Here is a 27,970-nt window from a genome sequence, read left to right as displayed (position 1 = left end):
AGAGTTGCCTTCTCAGGATTACTTATTTGCACACTGGTAGCAGTAGCCACAAAACAGGGAGGAGAGCAAGGACGCCTCTTCACACCCAGGTTTATGTCAGTCCTTCCTCTTGTGCTACACCCTGAAATCCTTCCTGATTGTCAAGGGGAGAGGGGTTCAGCGACAGAATGACTCCATTCAAACAATGCTGGCGGCTAAAGTATTTGCCTGGGGAGATGAGGGCTTAACTGACTGGCCATTAAAGTTTCATGCAATCCCCACTCTCAAGAGAGCAACTCTCAGCTGTTCACAGCTCTACAGAAAGCACAGACACAGAACAAGGACATGAACCAGAAAAGTATTTTAGATCCATTAGTTATAATTTACACACCAATGACATACAGCATAAAGACAAAATATACAGATTTTCATATATATGTACATGGATCAACACAGTGCACAATTTAAAGTTATGTTACAATTAAGTGTACAATTTTAAATATGGCTTTATAAACTAGTAATAATAACAGTGCTAAAATAACGTATGTCTCGTGTAGTTCATAGACAAACAACATAATGCAGCTACAGCATCAGAGTCCCCATTTAGAAATGTGTTGCTTCATTTTGTTAGATAAACCCTGTACACTGCAGCTAGCTGGATATACCCCTCGCCCATACACATCTACATATACTTTATTCTTGCTGGATTGCACACCCCTGTCTTTGGGACTTGCATTCTTCAAGTATCCTGAAAAATTAAACCCTGTACATTTGAGGAAAGATAAATCAGAACAAATTAAGAAGTGAGAGAAGAACACATACAATCATAGTGCCCAGTGAAAATACCAACATGACCAGTGCAGCTTAAAAAAGCACATTTTGTTTAGGGAGCTTAAAAAAGAACAACAATCACATCCTGTTTGCCTTATTGTCCCCAATAAAGAAAATTTCTACTTAAGTATAATTACACAGAAATAGAAGTGAAAAATTCAGGGTCACTTGGAAGCTCAGTTGGAAACTCTGGTACTGCTGAAGCAAATGGCACTTTTGTCAATGACTTCAAGGTGGGGCAGGATTTTATTTATTCTGCAAAAGTTGAATGCCTTTTGGAAGCATATGTTTCAGCTTTAGCTTGTTGAGCTGAATGTGTAAATCATAACATGAAATCCCACAATATTTTTTATGCTGAAGTCTGACCAAAAGCCCATAACAATCTTCTTGGCCTTGAAAAACCTGGGAGTGGTGCAACCAGGACATAGTACTAGGATTTTAGCATTGTAGTGACACACAATGTTTTCAGTGACTGGCATTCCTGTGCTGTACACAAACTAACACCACTTAATTTTCCAAATTGCTCAGTGAGCTGCAGAAACCTCTGCTGAAAAGCATTTCACACTGGGGTATCTCCACAGGGAATGAACGCAGAAGCAGCCCTCCCCGATGGCCATCAAAGAGAGGATTGCCCCAAACCACTGAGATGGAGCTGATTCATGTTGCAACCCTTCCCCTCCACCAAGGCAAAGCTGTAAAGACTGGGGTCACTGGCCTGAAAATTAAATCCACACACACGGTGCACAGGAACACCTTCCCTCCACAGGACACCAGCTCAATATGACAGCCCACATTCACCAGTGGGCTCAAAGCTGTGCTCACTGCCCATGCTCACTCCCAGACAGACCCTCGTCCTGGCTATGCATCACCAGGATGCAGGGACTCTGCAGCATGGGCACAGGATGACAGCAGGCTGACGCCTCATCGGAGCCACAGCTACCGAAATGAGCCCCTGCACTGTCCACCCGGCACTAAGGAACACCCGAGGCACAGCATACATGGATACCCCACAGCACTGACCAACTGCTGAAAGCCACTGCAGTCATTCACAGTTAGCTCTGCTCCTCTGGTTCCATGGGATTAAACAGTATGACCTGCGTGCTCCTCCAGATCACTGCTGCTGACATGTATGGGCTCAGCTCATACCTATGGGTACCCATTTCTACATCCCAGCTACTGGACCATCCAACTAAATTCTGTATTTAGACAGCATAAGGTGCTTTATTAGTATCACATGCCTAAATCATAATTTTGCAGCATTTGGGGAGGCAAGGCGGGTTAGGCCAAACAGCTACTTGTCAGAAAACAGATTCAGATTCTTATTCAAACATCTAAGGACAAGACCCACTTGAATTTATCCCCTGCCACAGAAATTTCACTTGGTGAGCTGCCCTGCATAAATCTGCACATAACACGTTTTTCCAGCAGGCAATATTTTGTAAGGCTTAGCATCTGACAGATACAGCCCTTTCAAGGAAAACAGTATGAAACTGTCATGATTACTTGAGCAGACATCACTGACAAAAGCAAATTTGTGCCTGAACTGTTGCGGCAGAAATATTTCAGGCAGTATTTTTTCAAAGAGAATACAGATCTGGAGGGACATTGCCAAGGTTTTAAAGATCAAAATGTGTTACTTGCAGTGCTATAATTGGATGGAAACAGTCCTCCAGATCTGAAACATCAGGTTCAGTTTGGTTTTTAAATCAAACACCACATTTGCAGGATTTCTGTAGGACCTATACATCCCAGCGCCTGTTCCCCCGCTCGGTAACAGTGAGCTCTGCTGACAGAGCCAATGAGACCGACAGGGGTAAACAAATCCCTTCTGACATGACAGAGTGTCACACAGTCAAACACTGCAATTCACATGAAAAAAACCCAACAGACTGCTTCAAATCTAACTCCACTGGAAATGCAGGGCTTGCTTTAAACTCCCATTTGCCAAATGAGGAGTAGACCAATTATTCATTCTCTTAAAGCAGCACTATTGAAGCACAAAGCCAGTACTCAGCCTTTGGCAGTATTTAAGGTAAAGTAACCAGAAGGAACAGTGCTGCCTCCTCACCAGGACATGGGTTCATGCTCCAGCTCACAGGCAGAGCAGGGGTCCCACTGTTCAAGAGCCAGGTCACAGGTGCAGCCCAAGTCCTCCTGCAGAGACCCTCCACCTGGCAACTCCTTGTATCCCACCCTCCCCTTCTCCCCTGCCTCCTCCAATGACCATCCAAGGGCTCCCCTGCCCTATTTTGAGAGGGCTGGACTGAAGTGTAGAGGACCCCCAAGCCAGCTTTCCTCCTGCCATTTTGCACAGCCATCTACACCAAACTGGGCCAGCGGCTGTAGCTGGGACCAGGTTTGGTGCTGGCACCTGTGATGCTCTCAGAGTCCTCACTGACATCTGACTCTTATGTCAAGGGCCCCTGAACCCTTCCTAAAACCACCCCACAGTGAGTTTCTAGCTGTGGCAGAAGGACTTCCACCCAGGGAAAAACCTTACATGGTCTGTGTCACCTGAGACATGACCTCGTGGCATCCATCACCCTCCAGCTCCGGACAGAAGCTGCTATCCCAGCTCACCTGCTGGGCAGCTGGCAATCCACAGCTGTCCCAGGTTTCATGGCTGCAGAGACACCTGCTGACCCTCAACCCCACCAGCAGCACAGTCAGGACCTCCAGCATCCCTACAATGGACTCACCTGCAATTTTGATCAGTGAGGTAGGAAAAAAAAAGAAAAAAAAAAAGAAAAAAAAAGAAAAAGGAAATAAAGATGCTCCCCGACTATTTTTTGTTCTGTACAGCCCCTCAGCACTAACATTAAAAATAGGTATGATGGAATGGAAAAAAAAAAACAAAACAGAGACTGCAGGACTAAGAAAACATTGCTCTTTTAGCAAATTTTGGAAAGTCAGAAACAATTGTTCCCTTTTTCAGAAAACACTTTTTTTTCCCCATGCAAACCAAAATGAGTGAACACTTTTTCATTTGTTTTTTTTAGACTTTTTTTCTTGTTTCCCCACAACACTTTACCAAGACAGCTTTCAAAAGAAAAATCACAGATTAAATCCTTTTAAAGAGGTCTAACAGTCAATATTTCTTTCTGGAAAGGACAAACAAACCCAAGGATTTCCTACCCAACCTAGGCAAAATGCTACACTTATAAATTCTTAAAGAGATGCCATTTCCTAATTTCACCTCTACTTTTAAACATGGCCAAAACCAAAACCACAAACTTTACTGAGAGTAACTGTCACAAGGCAAAGCTGGCTAACTTCTCCCAACTAACCTCTCCTCTGAAGTAAGCTGAGCAGCCCCTCAAAAAGGGAAAGGCATGTGACAAGCTGCAAAACACATTCATCTCACTGAACTCTGAAAAACTCAGCTGACAGCAAAAAGCTGCTTACCCTTCTGGAACTCTCTCAATTCTCTCTTCTTCACCCCCTCCAAGGCATGTCCACCACCTGGCTGGTCATGATGAGCTTCAGCTTTTGCTGAGGCATAGCAGCAATTTGAAACAAAAGCCCAGAATAGCAGGTGCAAACATAATCACAGCCCTGCAACACACCTCCACCCTTGGCACAGGTCCCCATGCCATGGCATCAGCTCCACCCGCCTTGCCAGCAGCTCTGAGTGCTGGCAGACAGCAATGCCATGGTGACACCAGCTGTGCACCGCACTGGCATCTTCTGCTTCTGCACCCCCACTGCCTGCAGCCACACAAAACCCTGACTGGCCACATGCAGTGACATTGCTGGCTTCTGGTAAACCCATGTTCCAAGGGCCACTGCCACAGACAAATCTGTCAGCCCACCAAAGTTACAAAGGTGACACTGTCTGCTGAACTCTGGCTGGTCTTTTAATGACTGGGACTCTTCTGCTGCAAGCACACCTTGCAATGCTGAACAAATGGAGAAAGCACAGGCTTCAAACACGCATCACTGAACGAGTGAGAACATCTCCATCAGAATTTCCAACTGACTAATGCTTTTAAATAGGAGCTTTTTGATGCAGATTCCTTTTATTCAGAGTATCAATACCTATATTTTTGCAGATAAAATCTCTCCCGACTTGGCCATGGAGTTACACAGGCATTTCAGGCCATCACCTCTGCACTTTCAAATCCAAGATTTATCTTCTTGTGCCCTATTCTTCTGCTTAGTTTCCTGAGAAGGGTCCCAAGTAACTGGATACCTTCCTCCTTGTTTTTGCAAATGATAGTTGCCCACAAAATTGACCAGAACATGGCTCCAAGGCCATGCCTAGGGAACTGGGGAAACACATGTAAATTCACACTGAACATGTCAGCTCTCACTGCAGTGGCTCCTATGCATGAACAGACCTGGGGGCTCACTGCAGACAAAGATGTCCCTGCTTTCAAAGTCATGGCTAACTCTGTGTTTCTCTAGAGCAAGCACTTTCCTCCGCCAGATGCACTCCAGGATGCAAGAGAGAGAGAACTATTCTTTGAGTGCGAGTTATTTCAAGCTCCAGACTTACTACAGCTACTAACAATTAACATCCTAAAGCAGCTGTCTGCCCTGTCTGCTCTGAGAACTTATGGCACAGTCAACACATTATAAAAATTTTGCTGAGGGATCCTGATTCATCTGACTGTAAATCACTGAGAAAGTCATAATTAAAATATTTTAAATGGGCCACCAACAAAGCTGGGAAGTCAAATACCCCATTTTATATGCACATTTAAAAACACAACAGCTCAGTATGTTCACTATGCTCTCCCTCTACTAAAATCAAATAATCGTGGCCAACAAACACTGATGTACATGCTTAACTTCAAAGTTGTGAGTAAATCCAATGGATTTATTCTCATCTCTAACCTGCATTTAGGAAGACATGAACATGAAGCATGTCAGAACCTGTGCAATCATTTTGAGAACCAGATTCACAGGTGGGCTAGCAAAGGCAAGTTACATTCAATTCAGGTCATGCTTTCAGTATCTGAATTTCCCCACAGGCATGGTGGTGCTGAGGGAACTCACCTCTTCTTGGGCACCAGCTTTAGGAACTGTGCACTGTAAGCCTGCACAGTGCCCAGCACCCACTGGAGCACCTTCCTAGGCAGCTATAAAGCATTCAATTGCCTGGGCCAACATCTTGCAGCTACACAGCATCCCATGCCTACTAATACCTCAAACTGCTTTGCAACCTTCATGGCTTTGCTGTATCTGTTGGTAAAGAGCACAAAGCACCCACTGCTTAGACACACCAGGCTTTTGGCAACAAATCCCAACTCTTTAGCCTTGCCCAGAAATAGCAGACAGTAGCCACAGGCAGGGAGTAAAAACATAATGATAATTCAAAAACATGAAAGAAATTTGGCCAGCACACATTCCAGATGTGTTAACACTCACATCTCCCTTCTGAATAAAAATATTCTAGAGTAGTGATTTCAACCTTCCACAAACAAGAAACACTAACCAACTCCTTTCTGTAGGAATGTTTTCCTCCATTGTTCCATGACTGTCTCCAAAAGAACTGGAAACAGTTCTTTCCTGCAGACACTGTAATATATGCACCCAAAGTACGGGTAGCTATCAAGTACAATTCCCCTGAAACTTTGCCAAATCACAGAATCTTTTCTGTGGGAAAAGACCTTTGAGATCATGAAGTCCAAGTGTTAACCCAGCACTACCAAGTCCACCACCAAACCATGTCCCCAAAGTGCCACATTTACATGGCTTTTAAATACCTCCATTGAGGGTGACTAGGCAGCCTGTTCCAATGCCTGACCACTCTCTGAGTAAAGGTTTTCCCAATATCCAATCTAAACCTCCCCTGGCACACCTTGAAGCCTCCTCCTCTTATCCTACTGCTTTGTACCTGGGAGAAGAGACCAACCTCCCTTTTGCCACAACCTCCTTTCAGGCAGTTGTAGAGAGTGATAAGGTCTCTCCTGAGCCTCCTTTTCTCCAAGCTAAACACCCCCAGCTCCCTCAGCAGTTCCTCACAAGACTTGTGTTCCAGTTCCTTTCACCAGCTCCATTGCCCTTCTCTGGACATGCTCCAGCACTCCAATGACTTTCTTGTAGTGAAAGGCCCAGAACAGAACACAGGAATCAGGGTGCAGCCTCATCAGTGCTGAGATAGGGTGACAACCACTGCCCTGGCACTGCTGGCCACACTATTGCTGATACAGGCCAGGGTGTTACACGAATCCAGTGCACCTCGGCACACCACTGGCTTAATATTGAGATGGCAGTCAACCAACACTGCCAGGGCCTTTTCATTACAGCATCAATAATTTTCTTCCATGGAAGAAAGCTGTGCCAGTCATACCTCTTCCATTTTTGTCCTCAACCCACTGCTGTAAAGATAAGATAGCAACACAAACCAGCTGTGACAAATGCTCTACTTCCCAGCAGTTCATCCCACTTGGATGGGGAATCTGGTTTTGAACACGAACAAAAATAGATTGAAAGGTCCTGCTGCCCTCTAGACCTCCAGTCTGCCCATGTGTGTTTCAAATGTGTTTACCTTGGTCCACCTCAACAGTTACACAAAATGAAATACAGTTGAAATAGTCCAAGCAGTATGTGACAGCTGAGTCAAGCACAGTGGTCTCTTCCAAAGTGGTATAAGCCTCTTCCTGATCTGAAGGAGAAAACAAATCAGACTGATCCCAAGAAACAGCTTATCTGAACAATGGGAGACATTTGCACATATCACTTGCATTGTTCATGATCTCTGTACTCATCCATGTCCACATCCGAATCAAAGAGGGAGTGTCCAGTGTAATCTGTGTCAGGGGTTTGGGAAATACTGTTCCCTTCCTCATCAAATGTTTCTGTCCTTGAATAAAAACTGAAGTCCTGCAAAGGGGAGTAAGTCTTGCTTGCTTCACTGCTTTCCTCAGATTCGTACAGAGTGTTGTCATCATCATGGTGCCATTCCGGCCAGAATTTCCGCCTTATTCTTTCACAATACATAGCAAGGTTAATCAGTTCACCTGCAACACAACAAAACAGACTTCAGTAAATGTATCCAGCCAATAATGCTCTAACTCACCTGATGATGCAAAAACACATTAGCTGTGTTTGGAAACAAACTGTGCAGGGTCTTTCCAAAGATGTTTCGAAATTCCAAGATGCCATCATTCCTCTCAGCAACTCTGTTTTTAACTTTAATGTAACTTAAAACACATATTATTAACCCACATACAACGTGAAGGGTTACACAGGAATAAACACAAACGCATGTTCTCACTAATAGCAAAGGAAGTATCCCAAATTCAACCTCCACAAAAAGAAATCAAGACAAGACACTAATACTGTTAAGGTTTTCATAGTAAAACCTTTTGCTTAATTGCAAACACCTGGTTTCTAAAGACAGAATTTGATCTTACAGATGGCACAATACAGTGAATTTGGGGTTTCCACCACCAGATGGCAGCGTTGTCTGCAACATAAATTCACATTTAATATGGCCACTGGCTCCTACTGCTCCCAGCCTCACTATCCTATGCCTTATGTTTATAAATACGTGTATGCTTACAGAATAAATCATAAAAAACTCCAAAATTATATAAACAACAGCGTATTAAAGGGGAGGTGCATGTAAAACCTGTACTCACAACAGCATGTGTAGGTGGATGGGTACAGATAACCAACCACACTGCTTGGGTATTTGAATCTATTATCTTCTGTTTATTTTCATCAGAAACAAACTAATTCAACAAGCACAGTAATCCTACTAGAAAGCCATGAGCCTTTCAGAATTTTATCCGTGATGCCCCAGACATCAAAGGGAAGAACTGCGTAGCCAATATTTATGCCCTCATTTCAAGTGCTCATTATTTGATGAAAAGAGGAAGTCTGTGCCTCTTAACTGCAGGTTTAGCAGAGCTCTCTTGCAGAGAGAGGTTTACAGATCAGATTCATTCCTTTTACACTATTTCACGTCTTTTTACTCCTTAGCTCTTCCCATTTTTCATGCTGTGTGGTTTTACTATGAAAAGGGATGCAAAAATACTTTAACATTTACACCACCCCACAAAAAGAAAACCCAAACAAAAAACAACCCTCTGTGGAGGGGAGGGGTATGTTGGTTTCCAATCCATGCAAAACCAAACTGAATCCAAAGTCAGGCTGGATTTCCTCCTTGCCCAGCATCTTCAAAAACAGCAAAAGCTGTAATTTCAGTGAGACAATAGTACTTGCAGTTCTACTGTCAACCAAAGTACTCAGATAGCAAAATTTGGCCAATGGCTGTTCTTCTGTCTGCTCATACTTTACCCAGCATTCATTCCTTAGAGGCTTTAAGGCTTTGCCACATTAAACAGGGAAAAGATCAAGTACACAAATAAAAGCAATTACTGTGTAGAACATTAAAGAGAAAACAAAGAATTTTAAGAGAAAACATTACAGGGTACAAATGCTATATCAAAGGCAAGAACAGTCTGCTGAAGTACTGCAGTCTTGAAAATGTCCTTCCAAGGCACTCCAAGTTTAAACATGGAAAAGGCCACCAAGAGCTTTTAATCAGAAATCACCTAGGCTTTCTTACCTTTGATTAGTCTCTCTGGTCGAGTCCCTGGTAATGTCCACATTGCCTGTGCCAGATGTCCAAAGACAGTGGCATCAACAGTGGAAACAGTTGATCCCATAATATACTTCTTGTCACCTGTAAATACAACAGCAAATATTTCTTGACTGCATGTCACTTTGGGGAAAGGTAAAAAAAAAAAAAATTAAAAAAAAAAAATCACAGTTCCATCTTTAGCATATTTATTTTACAGAAATCATTTAAATGAAAAGGTTCACTTGTTCAAAGACAGGGATTCAAGACTGAATATGGTTCCAAAGCTGCTTCTAGGGTTCAGCAGGTGAAATCCATTACATTCCCCTGTGCTCATCACTTCTATAACCAGGCCAGTTACAGAGCCACCACTGGCCAAGGAACGTCCTCCACTCCTCACAGCTGGCAGCATTCACACACTGTACTAGTTCTGCCGCATTTAAAATCTGCTCTGCGCTACAAGATGCCTGACAGCACCATTTTCACCTTGGTGCAAACCCAAAACCACTCAACCATGGTTCAAAATCATTAACTTGCTGAAGGAAGCAGGTCACCCTTTCACTCTCATCCATGCAGATCCAGGTTCAATTTACTCATCCGAACAGCTGGAAAAATCACACCCAAAGCTTTCCTCTCAGCCTATTTGTTCAGGATGAAACAGATGCACCAGTCAGACCTGCAGCAACTGCTGAAAAATGACATGCATCTCCAGGAAGAGGACAAAGCTGTAGGCAGGAGTGAACAGCTCCTCTCACACACCACCACTGCAGTGCCCTCATCCCCACTGATCCCTGACAGGTAAAAATCAAATAGAGGTATGTCCAACAGAAAGTGAAACAGCAGCCCTTTGAGACTAGCCTGGTGCAGAGGAGGGACATGTCTGCTCCACACAGCTATTCACTTACCTCTCTGGGCACCCAATGACCCTAAACAGGCACCACAGCACAAACAGATGCATAACTAACTAAAGGAAGAAAATACATGTTTCAAAGCAGCTGCTTGCAACAAAACATCTACTATGAACTTGTTTTCCCATCACAGGCAGGAGACCTGGAGCAAAGACCACGCATAGAGCATACAGTGAAACCTGCAGTATTGCAGAAGTCAGGTTAGCTGGTTGTACTGTTCCTGCTTCAGCCCGAAGTGCTATAAACTCTGGGAAATGTGGTACCTAATTGAATTCTCAAAATCCAGTTATCCCATCTCCCCAGGACATTCTGCCTGTAATTCAGCAGGTTATTCAATGTTCGGTTTATTGAGCAAGTCTAGAGGAACTGTCCAGGGTAAAATGCATCAAATTCTGGTGTACAGTACAAGGAATGCTGCCAACCCCCTGCACAAGAGTGTAGCAAAACAGTGCTCAGGAATAGACAGTAACAATAACCTCCTCTGGCCTGTCAGATGTCATTTGAACACAGAGTTAGTTAACTCTCCCCAGCTCTTTCACAGTTGCATCAATCTATTGTTTGAAAACTCTGTACAGGGTAAATGTTGTGTCTTTTCAATATTTATCTGACACCTAAGCACTCATCAATCTCAAATACAGCTCCAAAATTGGTCCCTAAACCACAGTTATGTGCCAGCACCAGGAATTTAGCACCATACAACTGGGTCTTGAGATTCATTCATAGTGATGCTGTGCTGGGAAGAAACACTGTCATTTCCATCTTGCTACAACTAAAGCAGACAGTGAGTGAGAGCTAAACCATCCCACCCTCTGGTTCCCCAGGCACAACACTTCACACCTTCAGGTGCACGGAAACAAAGGGCAAGAGCAGAAAATAAAACTGTGGGATCATAAAACTCCCAAATTTGATTTTAAGTCATGCTGCACTACAAAATACAACATCTGTGCACATTTTCTCCCACCATTTCCAATCTGTTCACAAAACTTCTAGTGTAACTTTAGTCCATAAGACTTTCTGATAGACCAGCTATCTCTGGATCTATTTTTAGGCAAGATTACACAGTGTCTGTCATATCAAGGCTTCCATAGTGCTGATCATCTCAAACACCTCTCTGCATCCCCTGCTTAATCCAACAGAAATGAAGTCACCTGGTCACACTGGAGTTGTATCAACTTCATACTGCCTAGGAATTTGAGAGTATGCAGCTCCCCTATTTACAAATGCATGCACCAGAGGATTCAAAAGCAGCTACTTCAGCACTAGGTTAAGACACCCCAGCAAGAAACAGATCTGTGGGAAACAGGCAGAAGACCTGCACCCTTCCATAGAGGTATGTGCAGCACTTGCAAGCTGCTACAGGGCACTTAACTAACTTCAGAGGTTCACATTCAGGTTAGTACAACCTCTGAGTTTTCAGCTCTGAGCACCCCTGCCTTCCACAAAGCATCAAATGCTTTTCAAAATCAACTTCAGGAAGCTGCTGACCTGCAACTCCCTGCTCAAAATCCCCATCTGCCAAAAAATCCTGAGAGGCAGACAGATGAGAGCGCACCAACAGATTTATGCTCTCACTTTCCTCTTCTAAACAATGACCAAAATGTGTATATTTATGTATTGCTAATTCATATGCTCATTCCCCACACTTTCTTACACTATTACCAGGCAGCAGAAAACTGCTACAACACAAGGAAATTACATTTGTGGTTTAAAGACTGCAGGACAGAGAGAAAGATGATACCAATGGGACAGGCTGATCCATCACAATGGGATTAGTTCCAATTTCCATGTTTATAAGAGATCTGAAGGAGTCTGTCAGGGAAATGGGTATAAGGGAGATAGAAAAATTATTCTCAGAAATAAAAACAAAGGAAAAAAAAAAGCACCCAAGATGTGATTGGGAATGTCAAAATGAATGTCATAAGAACAGGCAGCTGCAAAGTTACCATTCCCTGGAAGCAGCTCTTAGAATTAAAAGTTATTCGTGTTCCCATGTGAATGGTCTCTGTTAAAAAAGGGCAGCATGAATTTGACATTCCTGACAGCTGACAGCTACAGTTTAGTATGTGCAGCTATTCTGCACCATAGGCATTGTTTTTAAACTCTAGATAACAGTCAAAATCCCAACTACTTCCTCTTCTGGGAAAACACTTGTGTCCATATACATAGAGGGGAATCTCACAAAGACTGTGCAAACTGACTGTCTTGCCCTTCCCCCTTTGAAACAGGGGAGCCTCTAGTCAGGCTGGAAGTCTTCATCCCACCTCCTGTCCCCATTCCAGGATACTGCCTGGAGGCCACAGTTACTAGACCCAGCCATAGACAGATGGCTGGAGAAAACATGAGCATACTAATGTTAATAAAAATCAAGGCAATTACAGAAAAGTAGACAAACTCACCAAGAATCAGGGAAAATATAATGATTCATGTAACCGCACGCTGACTCATCTGACATTCATTTCAGAGAGGAAGATGAAAAAAAAGTACAATATTCAGCTAGTAATGTAATAAAATAAAAGGAATACTGCAAATGCCCATCAAGATGTTTTTGAAGTACACAGGCACATTCTCAACAACAATCAGGAATTAAGAAAAACTCTGCTAGCAACACATCTATAATACAATTTAAAATTTGGTGCAGTGAAGAAGTGCTTGAAGATCTCCAGCGTGTTTTCCACAAATGCCAGAGACTTACAGCATTTACCTTAAAGGGAGATGACCTAAGCCACCCAGGAAGGGAGGAAGAACTAGGAAGAGCATCTGCCCGCAGGCTGGAATCGGACAAACTCTCATTTGAAACAAGTCCAATTTTGAACAGATTTAGATAGTGACTAACATCTGCCAGCAATTACTAATAAAAGTGGTGGCACCTCCACCTGCTGAAATCACGTAATTAAAACTGGATGGCTTTTAGAAAGCCATTCCCAAGCCAGCAAAAGGGCACATGCCTCAAAACAGCAGTAAAGCAGTCTGATTCACAGGTGTATGTCTAGACAATCCTTTGAACTTGAAATTTTACAAATCTGACTCTCAGTATAGACTCCAGAGAAATAAGCAAATCAAGAAACTTCCGTGGTACTCAGGCACACATTTTAGTTTTCTCTTGAAGGTTCTGTCTGCTCCTGGCAGACAGGGATGACTTTAGCACAGATATACCCACTGCCACTCCTTTCAGCCTGACAGAGTTGTCTAGCCAGAACTAGGGGGCTTTGCTGAGCTACTAAGTCATAGACTGAACTTGCTCCAGCTCCTGTCCCAACCCCACTCCTCCTTGTGATAAGCATAGAGCCACACAGTGCCAATCTCAAAACTACAGCATCAGTCCCACAGAAGAGAGCACTGTGAGCTGGCTACAGTTCTGCAGCAAGTATGACCAGACCTCCTCTTCTAAAATGAATTGCTCCCTCCCTTCCTCCCTCTAAAAGCAAAGGGACCTTTAAAGCTCCAAACAACAGATTTTCTCTGAAGAAGCACTAGAATAGGGAATTGTTTCTGTTAACAAACAAAATGCAGCATAAGAAAGCATTGCCAAAAAAGGAGCTGTCAACAAATCTTCCCCTTGCCTATTGTGTCCATTCATCCACACGTCTTTTTTTCCTCCTTGCTCCCAATCCAGCAACTCAGCTAGTTTGTTTCAGAAAACAAAGTTACAGAAATCTCTACACAGCCCCACCTAAGCCCACTACAAATAGCTTCCTTTCCAAAACAGCTTGGAAATCCAGAAGCATGCTTTTTCCTTCCCTTTCCCAGCAAGCACTCAGCTTCTGCCTTCTGCTGGGCTCTCCCCAGCTTGCTCCCTTCATCCACTCCACATTTGTCTCTTTAGAGCATGGGCAGTGTGTCCTTCCTCTGGAGCACAGGGCAGGGAGGCATCCTTCTGTCCTCCACTCAGACACCTCTTTAAAGCAATTGTTACAGGGAACAAAGCAGCCACACAGGTACCATCTCTCTTGGTTTCTTGCACAAGGCAGACATAAGCTCAAGAGAAGTGACAATCTGCCCCACACCTGTTCCTCAAAATCCAAGTTTTACACAGATGCACAATATGCTTAGCTCTCTGTGGACAAGAAGGCAGAAAGCACAGTGCAGAAGAGCTCCAGTGAAGATTTCAGCCTGAGCCACACAACAGAAATGAGGTCCATGTAATTCTAGCTAAGTGAAGTCAACCTTAAGACTAACTTAAGGGATCCACCCAAGATAACCAAGAAGCTTAAACCCACCTATTCTGACAACTCAGACCCATCTCCTACTAGGAGCTTTGAGTAAAGATGCTGACACCAACCAAATACAATAAAGTTCAGCTCATCAAAATAGTATCCACAAAGGATTTTCAAACGGCCGTCTCATAACAATCTGTCAAACAGTCATGAATAAAAAATAGGAAAGGAAATACAGCCAGGAAACAAAAATTGACACACACACCCCCCCCCCCCCCCCAAAAAAAAGGTATAAATAAGAGGTTTCATTTGCAGAACTAAACACTACATTTCCCTAATTTCATATCGCTAAATGCTCTTCCAAAACAGCAGGCCACGTTTTGCTCCTCTACATAGACATAGTCAGTGCTCAGAGAAGGAAGCCTCTTATGCCTCTAGACACACAATTTGGCAGCAAACAGTGGGAAAAGAAACACTGTCTCTGCCAGAGCAAGGAAGGCACTGAATGACAGCCTCCAGCTTCTGCCAAAATGAGATGATTTGTGTGTGATCAAGCTGTCAGGAAGCACTGGAGGTCAATTCCACCCTGTGGAGAGAGGGGCTGTGAACAGAGCACCCTAACTCGCTGTACCTTACCCAGGAGGCCTGCCAGAGTCCGCATGTCCTTCTCCATCAGCGTGTACATCTCCTCCTCCGAGAAGCGCCCAATGCCATGGCCGTACATTTCCCGCTTCACGATTCCTTTGGTCAGATGGCAGAAGATCCACTTCAGCAAGTCGCTGAAGGGGCCAAAAAGCGAAACCATCTTTTGCGTCTCATGAAGATTTTCCACCCACTGGCAATAAGCTAGAGTCCTAGAAGGATGCAGAAAAAAAGCTAAAGCAGTGTAATCCCCAGAGAGCCCAACACCACCCTCACACAGAGGTCAGGCAGGTGAGCACTCACTGCCCTGATGGAGAGGTAGCTTCCATAAACAGCACACTCTGAGGCAACTCAGAGTGCCAGTAGAGCAAACCCACTTTGCAGTACTTTGGCAGACTGCCCAGTGCTTATTCTCTCATTAAATCATGATTCACTTCAGGAGAAAATGAGATTCACGCTGAAATATAAAGTCAAAGCTGCAGATTCTGCTAAACTCATGTAACAAAATGCAGTGCCAAACAGATTTACTAGCTAAAGACGATTCACTGCACAGACCTGAGCAAAATAACAACAAAAAAAGTCCCCAGATAAATCAGTCTTCCCCACCAAGCTTTCTTCTTTCTATACTGCTGACACTTAGGCAGGCAGTAACTTTGCTCTGACATAAACACTGAAGGAGTAATTTTTCAGAAGATCTCTCTTCTCCTCAGATTTTAAGAATAACATGATTTCTTAAAAATAAAATTTAAAAATTAAGAGGTTATGGTTATTGGGTTAGTTTCTCCTGTACAGTTTTCTCTCTTCAAAATGCTGATTTTATGAGAGAGGCATTTCTAAAAGACTCTATTGCCTTCCATGCTTTATTGAATGGCAAATAATACTATTTTAAAAAGTCTTTTTCATAAAAATTTGTCTCACCAGCTTGAATTTTTGTTTCCTACATGTGTTTTTGTTCCTTACTAACATTATAGGCAAACATATATTGATTCGTTGCTGTTGCAACTCCATAAACTAATGAAAAGAGATACATTAACTTTTTTAATATCTAGCATCTTCAGAAATTTTATATATATACATGGTCTTTTTGATTTATTTGTAACTTATCACCAAGTTCAAGAGATGTTAGAAAAACGGCTAAAGACATCTCAAAGTAGACAAAATAAACAAATGAAGCTTGCAGTGTCTCAGAAACACTGGGAATTGATACACATAATCTATTCCAAGCCATTCCAAGGTGTCATTGTTGTAGTCTGGTATATGCCTTCAGTTTTATCACTGTACATATTTCCAACTCCACATAATTTCCTTAGTGCTGATATGATTCACCTAATTCAAGAAAGGAAAGGGAAAAAAACCAAAAAACAAAACAGTATCTCCTGGAGAACTCCTGTAACTTCTTTTCGTAATGTACATTTTATCAAACTCACATTGCCCACTGCAGTTCAATGCCTTCTGTTCTAACTGGTTTCACTGAAGCCAGTAACAATGAGGTGTGAACAGGTTTTCCTGCAAATGTATGAACAGGGAAGACCAAAAAAGCACCTGCTCTGCTACTGATGGCTTTTACCCTCATCAGGTTTCTTCACAACCTTTTAGTTTAAAACTGTTCTCCCTTGTCCTATCACTATCCACCCCTATAAAAAGTCATTCTCCCTCTTTCTTATAAGCCCTGTTTAAGTACTGGGAGGCCACAACAAGGTCTCCCTGGAGCCTTCTGTCCTCAATGCTGAACAACCTCAGCTCTCTCAGCCTGTCTTCACAGGAGAGGTGCTCCAGGTCCTCTGATCATCTCTGTGGTCTCCTCTGGACCTGCTCTAACATGCCCAGATCTTTCTTATGCTGGGGGCTCCAGAGCTGGAAACAGGTGGGGTCTCACAAACACGGAGTAGAAGGGGAGAATCACCTCCCTTGACCTCTCTCTTGATGCAGCCCAGAACTATAGGCCTAGCCTGGAGAAGAGCAACAAGAAAAAGAAGCTGAAACAAAAGAGAAAAAGAACACAGGACACTCCACTGCAGCATTTTCTACGTCACCCCAGTTGCACAAGACTAAACCTGGCCCTACAGACTTGCCATCACTATTGCTCACTCCAACCACATCAGCGAGCTGGCACCTCACCAAAAGTGATCAGCCATGTCCAAAATGGTTTTAATTTCATATGACAGAAGGAACAAGATTTCCCACAAAGCTAATTGGCCCATACTTTAAAGCAAAAATATATTTCCCTAGAGCTCACTTGCTTGCCCTGGGAGAGAAGGCCTTTGGGTCTGGAAGAGGCAGAAATCAGATCAGGTGTTTAATGACCAGGACAGCAATGGAGAACTGCAAGCGATTTAGGTAATCTTGCTTAGGCTAAACTGTCAAGCACAAATCTTAAGGCATATGCTTATCACTTTGAATGAGCAGAATTGTTACGTGTCCCAAATCTCAAATTTATGTGGGCAATGAAGGCAGTTAAACAGATAATCACAGAGTTTACTTCCAAAATTTTATGGTTCTGAGTACACAAAAGAAGGAAAAAAGTAGACTCTGATTCAGAGAGAGTTAAAAACACTTTTAAAACTAGCTTTACAAGCTGTTTGTTAAAGGAATTCTAGTCAAAGGTTCATTAATTTGTGTTTTCTATCAAAACATGCTCCTCAGCATTTAATTGCACTCATCAATCCTCTGCTCAGACTACATTAGTGGAGTATTATCAATATTACAAAAGGTTAGGAAAAGCCAGAAATTTGGTAGCCTGTTACAATCTACTTCAGTACAGCATAACTGCACATTTTACTGTAGTGTAAGTATTTATGGGATGACATAATTATTTTAAATATTGGCCCGAACATTTTGGGAAACATTAACATTCGCATTTGTGCCAGCACAGCTGTACAAATCTAAGAGTATAAATAAAACAATAACGCATTAAAGAGCAATGCTGTGGGGGTGAAGTAAATCCGAAGTCTAAATGTAACAGCAGCTTTGGCCTCAATACATAAATCAGGCGAGGAGATGAAGAAAGTGACTCATCAACAGCAGCTTGCCTGATTATCCTGAAACTGTCTGAACTCCAAGGCAAGGGGGAAGCATTCACAAGGATGTGAACTGGCGGTTATTTTTCCTACCTGAACCTGTGCAGACTAGAATTTCTTGATATACAAAAGGATTATAACAAATTCATTCCCCAATCAGCTGTAGAAACTCCACCTGCTGTGCTAACTTCTCAGAGCAACTGGCTTTTAAGCCACCAGTGGCATTCAAGCCTAATCACTGTTAGCAGTAGGGGAGACACTGCTTTTAAAATTGGCTTGATGTATTTAAACATATTTGCCTTATAAACATATTTTAGGTTTAACACATGGCAAGTCTGAATACTGACCAAAGTCATATTCATCTGTATTCTCATACCATGTTCTTCCTGTACTTCAAGCATTCATTACATGCTTGCTTCTTGAAAGACAAAGCAAGAAACAAGAATACAAGAAATGTATTTGTAAGTGTGTGTGTATATATATATATATTTACACACATACATACACATTTATAAATCACTACAGTTGTGTTTGACAATACAGCTCAACCAATCTAATGGGTTAGTCTGCTTAAGCCGAACATTCAAGGCTTTTTGTTCTCACTAAGCACATTAGTGTCACTGACCTCAGATCCCTGTCCTGAGATCCAAGTGACAGAAAGCATCTCGCAGCAACTGCTGCCCTCCAGGCACCAGGAGCTGCCTGGCCTGAATCCCAGCAGTGTCATCGAGCCCAGTGTGCCAGTTCCAGAAGGAAGGGAGAATTAGACATCTCTTAAGCAGCGCTCCAATCCCACACCAAAAACCTCAATGCATTCCCTGAAGGTGGCTGTGGGTGCCCCACTGGTTTTGGGGGCCCATAGGTCACTGTAGGCAGTGGAGGTGACCCAGAGCAAGCCTAGAGCAGATGACAGAGGTCTGCACTGGATCCAGGACATGGGGTGAGAGCCACAAAATTGTTCCATTTCCATCTCTTCACTGCTGGCTTGCCCCAACACCCATTCAGCTTAGAGCACTTTTTTTTTTTTTTGTTCATTAAACGTAGCAAAAGCCTAATGGTTTACTGCATTCTCCTGGGACTGGAGCTCCAGCACCAGATCCAAATCAGCCTTGTGTATCTCAGAGATATGGCCTAATCCCAGCACAGAAATAGGTACACTCACTTGCTACGTTTCTGCCTGAGCCCTGCCAGGTGCCACAGCCCAGGGCGGAGAGAGTGTCCAGAGGCTGAGGTTCTCAACAGCCCCACACTGCTCTCAACTCCAGCCAGAGCAGCCACTTCCACCTGTAAGAGGCACTGATTGGTGAGGATGAGCAACTGCCTTGGCAAAGCTAAACACTTCTGGAGGAAATGCTGAGCACCCACCACGATTAGCTCCACACTAAGACACAGCACCACAGCATATTTTTTCTTTGTCTGATACATGTACTACAGTATTACTTATTTATGATGAAGCTACTTTGCATGCTTCTGGCAATGAAACGGTAGGAATCACAATATGCATCACTGCTTTGGAGGCTTGGTTTTATATACCTTATTCTGCAGAAAGGCAATCACTGTTCCAAATTCCTCACCATGGAACAGGAGGACACCATGAACAAACCCTAAGCTTCTGGTGGGAAGTGGGAAGGTTCGGGGATAGATGTGAAGGGATCCCACAACCACAGATGCAATGTTGTCAAGGAGAAACATGGTCCTACACAGTGAAAGCCTGATTTATTTCGGTGAAACTGCAGGATGGTCAAACTTGTTCTCCAGGAATTACAGCAGTACAACTGCAATGCTTCATGGATCAGGCTTTGCCTACTACAAACAATCTTCATGGCATAACCTCACCAACATATCAAGCCTCTCATACAGCCACAGGCACATACAGCAAGACTTACAGTTGGACTTTTTACTGCACTGCAGCAAAAATATATGCCTTGGAGGAACTCAGCTGTGTAACCACACAGGAAAGGCAACAGGGATACACAGCCAGGCATGCACATCTCTGCTCTTGATGTAACTTTGTCCACCCGTTTTAATGTCCCCTCTCTGGGCCAGCGCCTGAATTTGCAATACCTGTCCTCCACACTTGCCTATGTCATGTCCAGCAGTGCCCAGTCAGCTCCAAGGGAGCCTGGATGGACGAACAGCTTCACAGAGGAAAGCACTTTGTAATTGAGACACGGCAGCAGTATAAGCTTGCCATCAGTAATGATACATTTAACGCAGTTAAATCTATGAACCACGAAACAACCAACACTAAGGCAAGGAGACGAAGGACTCAAAGGCTTCATCCTCCCTTTGGCAGCTGTAATAACTGATGGTGGAAACATGAACCAAAAAAAGTTAATTTACAGGCTGCTTGTATCAGGTTTTGGAGGCTGTGCCACTGCAGATGGGTATAATTGGTGAAGGCCACACTTCTTGGAAGGCAGAGATTTTGTTTCTAAACCAAATCACTTCAATCTCCTAATTAACTGAATGCCAAAATTGTTCTGAGGAGACACTAAAAATTGTTTTAAGAATTAGGTTACTGCTGATCTTTGATCACAAGGTTAAAGAAAAAGCAGGTAAACACATTCAATTTGATATCACACACTGTTTTGAAGAAAAAAAGTGCAACATAAATGCAAAACTTAGTGTAGCAAGGACTTAAACACATACTAGAAAGCAAACTATTGGGAAAAAGCCTTGTGCCTGCTAAGGCAGCAAATGCAGCAACCAAGATGCACATCCACCTGATGCTTCTATGCCCAGACTGGAAAGGGCACTTAAAAAAAACTGAAATGTAAAGGATGGGGGAAATCACAGATATTATCTTCAAAAGTGTCAGTAAAATGCATAAAGTACCAGAAAGGTTCCATTTCTATTTTCTATTCATACACATACTTCAGCTTCTCAGGATACTGTGACTAATGCTGTACACTATCAATTGGCATTATTGTCAACAACACACACCAACAGGAGTATCCCATGTTACAGGAAAGGCAGTGATCTGTACTGTAATCACTCACATGTAATTAAAATCAGTAAAAGTAAGAAAACAATAGTCTGGATTCACCACAAACACTGGATTCATTGCTCTACATCCCCCAAACCACAAATGTATTCAGCCACCTTGATCTTTTGGTCTTTATTAGCAAGGCTGCTCCTATACAGAGGTCACATTGACCAGGACAGAGGAGCATCCCACTGCTGCTTCCTTCTACAAAGCTGCAGTCAAAGGGCCTGCCTTCACCTTGTTTACACAGGACAACAGCTTCTCAAGGGAATTATCCCTGGCTCATACTACTGTACACAGAAAGCAGCAGCAGTTTTCTAGGATGAAGAGAGTTGTGAAGTTAATACCTGGGTACCCAAGATTTCTGCAAGAAAAAAGCATTCATGTCGAGGCCCAAGCTCTTAGGGCAGATCTGACAGCACAAGAACACAGCCAGCTTCGCAAAGCAGCTTACCAGTACAGGTGCTCCTCCACCATTTTGGTCACAGCTCTGGAAACAGCTCTTTCATGTGGACCAAGGTGTTTATTTAAATTCACTCCAAGCTTCTCTTCCAAAAAGTCAATAATGAACTCGGTGCCAGATACTTTCTTGTGATTGTATTCAATCCAAGGCATCTTCCCTTGAGGGGAAAGTTTTCCATCAAAATAGTTCTAAGAAAAAAAATATCAAGTAAACAAACAAATATACACACAAAAAAGGCCTTTAAGGTTCTGTTTCAGTGAGAATAAAGATTTTTAAATCATTTTCTGTGTTTTTAAAGAAACAGATCAACATATCCAAAAACTTTTTTTAAAATTAATACTCTAGAGTAGCAGTGGTTATTCAATCAGAGCAGTAGCTTTACCGTGCATGACAATTCAGATAAAATTGTTTTCAGGCCCTGCAAGATGTTACTTTTATGTTGAATGCCATGTGATATAATAGTATTTAAATACCTGGGTTTTTTAAGGGTTGGAGATGCTCAGTTCTTCCAGAAGATAAGGCCGGTTATTCTAAACAAGTTTTAAACAACAGGACTCACAACTAAATTCGGCTCCAGCATTTTTCATGTCAAGACCTCAAAAAAAAATAAATTCACTACCCAACTCAGATGGCTGCATTACCTCCAAGGACAAAACACACAGAATCAGCAGCAAATATGAAAGGTATATTATTCCCTTCCTGAGCAGAAGGGAAATCTGTTTTCTGCAACTTCAAAACTTAGAAATCTCAGACATTTGCACACATACTTGTTCCAGCTTGGTCTCCCAAGACTCCAGCACAGTACAGCACTACTGCATTGCTGCATACTGCTGTACCTGCTCAGCACAGGTATAGCACTCACACAGAAGCAGGAATGTATTTTTCCCATTGCAGAAGGTGAAACACGGAGATTAGAGAATTTATGTCTCATTTAACAAGCATGAAAGGAAGTGCTGGCTGCCAGAAGATGATTAGACATTTGTCTTCAATTCTCTTACTCTGAAGGCAGAGACACAAGGCACAAGTTTTTTCTTTTCTTGTGATCCCCATCCCCGCATCCAGTTATTTAGTGAATGAAAACTCCTAGCTCAGAAAGCCAAATCATAAAGGCTCACAATAAAGGCTCTGCACTCAGTCTCTGGCAGTCACCCTAAACATTTCAGGACCTAGCTCCTAATTGCTGGAGGTTTAGAGTTCGCAGCTCTGGATTGATCTGTTGGGTCTCAAGTATTTACCCTTCCCAAATCCACTTAAGATGGATTAAGCTACTCTGGCAGCAAGAAACACACACCAGAACACACTTCCCGCTCAGTCTGAGAGTGCCAGCATCCTGGCTGCCACTCCAAATGCAGATGTGCAATGCACTACGATCACACAGCCATTCCCGGAGGCTCTTCCCTTCAAGATGAAAACAAACGAATAACACTTCTGGGAAATAATGCCTTCTGGCTGTAGCCTCCTGCAGTAGGTTTGTGCCCAAACATGCAGCATGGTAGGGACACTGGATTACACCATGTCTCATCCACCACACCCCTGGTGCAGGTGAATAAAGCACCCAAATCCCTTCAATCTGCACCTGTGAGTGACATAAGGGCTAATTCCATGGCACAAACTTTAAAACCACTGAACATCTGAAACTGAAAGGAGAGCACTGCCCCATCCTTCCACGTTCCAAGACCTTTCCTTCATCAAGAATGGTCTTTCAGCACTGAGACTGATGGATACATTTCCATAATTTTTCATTATGACTTTACTACAGAAGCACAAGGTTTTTCTGGACTACACAGTATGTCTAGAAGACAGTGAGCACTGCTGGCTTAATCTTCATTTAGTCCTTTCAGTAAGGTATTTCCCTTCTCATGCACAAACTGATGCTTTGAAGAAGGTCCTGGACTTGAAGATGTGTTTATTACATCTAGCAATTACTGCAGTCCATATCATTTGCAACCCAGAGAAAAGCAAGTTGTTATTATTCAGCTACACATTTCTTCAAGGACATATATCTAATACATATAAATACATGGCCTAAAAATATTTTCATGTTTCATTACGTAAGATTTATCAAGCAAATTAGGAAATATCTTACAATAACCTGAGAAAACCTTATTCTCTTGAGAAATCTGTTATACTGTTCTTGTATTCACTGTTCTCAAATGGGCATTTTCAGGCTCAAAACCTTTGTATCCTTGATACTAATTGCTATCAAATATTTATCAATTTTCCACTTAAAAATTGTTCCAGTTGCTAAGCAGGGAAAAGCTATGGTATTATTAGAAACCAAAACCAAACCAACAGAATATCCCTTCATACCTCACAGGACATTATGTACCTGCAACAGCTCTACAGAACCCCATTTGTAGTGGAATTTATAAAAAGAATGGCACAAGGTATTTCTGGGGTAATTTTATAGTACTATCCAGAAGACATTAGCTTGCACATTTTCCATTACTGCTATTTATTGTTTTACTTTTACTCATGTCTTTTCCTAAGGCGACTACCATTTCCACAGACCTGGCATAAAAACAGCACATTTCTGCTGCACTAATTATTTATCAGATTACATAAAGGCTCATCTCTTCATATGCTTGAGAAAATCAAGGAATACCCAAAAGATCTTGATAAGCACACAGAAGGGGCTCCTTCAAAACCAGCTTTAGCAGGAAAAGCATCAAATGTTTTGAAAACCTAGCTAGGGATTATGACAGCCCAGCCATGGTGGGGCTGCCCAAACCATTTTTCATGGACAACTCACACGTAGAAAGCAGCTTCAAGAAAACGTAAGCACATGAAAAGAGCGCTTGTGTTGGGAGAAATTCGGGTAACAGTAAGGTAGGAATATATCACTCTACTCCAATCCTCACATGCCATTAAAGCAGGTTGTGTGACACACAGCACAATACTCAACTGTCTGATGCACTACAATAAACACAAGGAATCAAAAGAGTAAAAGCTGTCTGAGCACCTCATTGTTTTCTCTTCATTCCATTTCATAACCCTCCCATCAAAGCAGTCCTTTCCCAGCAAGGTGATGACCACAGCAGGTCTCTTGGGATGAGCACCAGGTGCCACCTGGAGTGCTTCTCCATCATGGCCCCTGACAGCGTGAAGGAAGCAAGGTGTTTCCTTCTGGATCCTGCCGCAGCCCCTACACACCCACCCTGCTGTCTGCCAGGCAGCCATCGGATGCCTCTGTCACCTATAGCATCCTAAGCACATCACAGTCTTGAGGGAACAAAATAAAAGTCTACAGGTAGAGTATAAGGAACTCCAGCTGAGAACAGTGTGCCCTTCTGCTCCTCTCCCACTCAACCCCACAGCAGCATCCATACTTTCCTCCACCTGCCAGAGCCCAATGCAGCACCATATTCCTAACACAAGGACAGAAACAACATCTGCTTCTTCCAAAAAGAAAGACCTGCATCTTCAGCTCATAAGCTTAACTCCACCAAACTTATCTCTAAAACCCTTCAGAGGGTCAGTAACCCCACAAACACCTTAAGCCCACATAAGCCAGGATGGCTAAAAGCAGCAACCTAGTGTTCCCAGCATCTGCAGGACCCATTCCTGCTCCTGCAGCATGGCACACAGAACATGTGAGGAACCAAGCTGAGTTAAAACCAAATAAACTAAACCTTCATGGCTCTAGCTAGGCCAGCTCTGATCAGCCCGAGCTGCCACAGAAAAGCATGTGCAGGAAGGGACAAGAGGAAACAGCTGAAGGTAGGACTGCTGCTTTTGATGGTCTTGTCAGTTTAGTGTACTCTCAGCTAGCAAGTAGCAGCAGAGAGAGATGAAATACCAAAAAAAAAAAAAAAGCTGACCTTCAGTACAGAAAATAAAGAGGGGAGGATAACCCTCTGGAAATTCCTCTCTCTCCAAAAAGCTGTGTGACTTCTGACCAGCTTGAGCTCTCTAAAGGACTCCATCCTGAATCACACAAATGTTGCATTACCTTTTAGAAGTGACCATGTCCTGTCACAACCATATCTTATAATGCAACTTTCTGTAGCTACTCTCCACCAGAGCAAATCTGACTATCACAAACCTCTGAACTGCATCAGCTGCTATTAAAAAGGAAAAAAAGATATCATGAAGAGAGTCATCTCCTCAAACAAGCAATTTCTAGCCAAATTATTTTGAGAGAAGCAATGTGCACAAAGTCCTCCTGCTCCAAGGACATATTCAAGCTTCAGGATCTTGCAAGTTCTGTAAACCTAAATGACGAAAATACATCCCACAGGATGAAAGTCTTCATCTTTAGTGCTCCCAAGTATCTCATTCAAGTACCACTGCATTGCAAGAAAACATTAAACTCAGGCTTTTAAAGAATTAAGCCAAATGTACTAATTAGGCTTTCTTTCACTTCCAATGTAAAGGAGTTTAACTACATATGAAGCTAAATACCAACTGGGAATGTGTTAAAAGTTGTAATAGGGTTGGTTTTTATCTATGCAACACTGGATATATACAAAAGATTCTTCCGAATACCTTGGTATGCATCAGTAAGAAGTGACTTGAACCCATGGGGGCTGAGTGTGGAATTTACCCACAACTCAGTCTCTTTGATACAAAAAAAATTTACATCACTTAGGAAAAAACAGAGTGAGAAGATAAAAGGAAAAAAAAATCCAGACATTTCTTCTATCTAAGATCTTAGTTATATATATCACCACAATTTATCATCTTAGAGGCATTCAGTGCTTAACACAATAAAGGGAAACCATCCCATGCCTGAAAGAGCCCGTGTGCTGCACAGCTTGCCAACACCACAACAAGGTGTGTGTCACACTTGCAGCATCCCAACTCAACCCTGATGCTAATGGACAAGACCGCGAGATTCAAGTTTCTGCTCTCACAGCTTTCATTTGCTGGAGTAGCTCAGGCTTCATCCCCTGCAGGAAGATGGCATGGGATGCATCCAACCTCAATTAAGGAGCAGTATTCATGACCTCTGAAAGCAGTCCTGGCTCACTTCACTGGGGGAGAAAGCATCAGCCATGGGAGGTGAAGCAAAAGGTAAGCACTTCTTCCCAGGAGAGCTTCAGCAATAAGCCCTCCAGAAAAACAAGAACCTGCAGCTCTCCAATCTTGATGTCTTTAGTGTGGTGAAATTCAAAGATCAAACAGTGTTACACTTTAGTTTTGGGGTGTTAGTTAATGTTATATAAACTCCAGACTACTCTCCCACTTCAGCATTCCCACCCAAGTTAACTTCTTAACATTCATTTAGATTTGCCAGTTAAATCTACAGCTGTTCCAGAATAATCTTATTCAAGCCATATCTTTAAAGTTTATACACCAAATTTAACTGGAGACATAAAAGTGTTTTCAATCCCCACCTAGTTGTAGGTGTATGTTTACATCTCCCTGGGTGAGACAGACTGGGGGGAGGAGAGGCAGGACGCCTATGTGCAATTTCATGCAATTACAGAGAGCTGCAATGCACAGGCAAACTGCACAATGTACCTGGTAGGGTAAATCAGCCATCCGCAAGTACGTTTCCATTTTCAGACAAAACGGGGATAAACTCGGAACACCATTCCTAGGCCTTGAAAACTGATGCAGTATGATAGCATCTTTCGAATCAAGCTCTTCCTCTTTCCTGTCAAAAAAAAAAAAAAACAGAAAAAAAAAAAATCACAAAAACCGGGCAGGTGCATGCTACATCAGTACATTAAACAGACAAAGGAGAAACCCTGGCAGCACACTGGTCAGTCTCTAAGGGGCTGCTGCCGGTTTTGCCAGCCCGGCTCCGGCGGCAGCGAGGGCCCGGCCTGGGCCACCTGTGGGGGCGAGCGCAGGGCCCGCCGCGGAGCCTCCTGCACTGCTGCAAAGGGCGAATGGGGCAAAACGGGGGGGAAGGGAGGAAAAAAACAGGTAGATGGCAAAAGCACGGTGAAGGAGCGAGCCCAGCCCGCCGGAGCTCGCCGGCCTGTCCCCGCAGGTGCAAGCGGCTCGGAGCGCCCCTCAGCCCGGCGGAGCGCCCTCGGCTCCCCGCGCCGCAGCCCCGCGCCGCAGCCCCGCAGCCTCACCGGATGGCCAGCAGCTCGTGCAGCAGGTACGCGGCGGCGGCCAGCAGGGCTCCGCCCGTCAGGTACAGCGTCTTCTTCCACCAGGAGTCGGAGCCCAGCGCCGCCATGGTGCCGCCGCCGCCCGACAGCGGGAAGGCGACGATCTCGCCCCCATAGAAGGCGGGCGGCGGCTCCTCGGGCCCCGCGCACCAGCCCAGCGACAGGCTGCGGTTGCGGCTCAGGTCCGCCACGCAGGAGCGCGGCGCCGCCAGGCCCACCCCCCACAGCATCCTGCGCCCGGCACCCGCATCCCCCGCCGCGGAGCCGCCGAGCCCCCTGCCCTGCCCGGTCCTGCCCTGCCCGGTCCTGCCGGGCCCACCCGGGCCGGCGGCGGGGAAGGGCCGCGCCGCGCTGGGCGGCTCCCGCGGCTCCCGCGGCCG

General features: G+C 43.6%; 1 protein-coding gene across 1 annotated transcript; it reads right to left on the bottom strand.

Annotated features, from left to right (window-relative positions):
* Positions 1 to 338: 338 nt before the first annotated feature.
* Positions 339 to 27,970, bottom strand: FAXC (failed axon connections homolog, metaxin like GST domain containing). The gene is made up of 6 exons (XM_085056291.1): positions 27,552 to 27,970; positions 26,986 to 27,121; positions 21,511 to 21,707; positions 15,045 to 15,262; positions 9,335 to 9,451; positions 339 to 7,778 (listed from the first exon to the last, which is right to left on the bottom strand). The coding sequence occupies exons 1-6, from the start codon at positions 27,818 to 27,820 to the stop codon at positions 7,495 to 7,497; spliced, it is 1,221 nt and encodes a 406-aa protein (XP_084912417.1). The 5' UTR covers positions 27,821 to 27,970; the 3' UTR covers positions 339 to 7,494.

Source organism: Lichenostomus cassidix, chromosome 3, assembly GCF_008360975.1.
Source record: "Lichenostomus cassidix isolate B80296 chromosome 3, HeHo_3.0, whole genome shotgun sequence".
In the NCBI taxonomy this organism is placed as follows: domain Eukaryota; kingdom Metazoa; phylum Chordata; class Aves; order Passeriformes; family Meliphagidae; genus Lichenostomus; species Lichenostomus cassidix.
The sequence above is the reverse complement of the archived record's forward strand: the minus strand, read 5'-3'. Positions and strand labels throughout refer to the sequence as shown.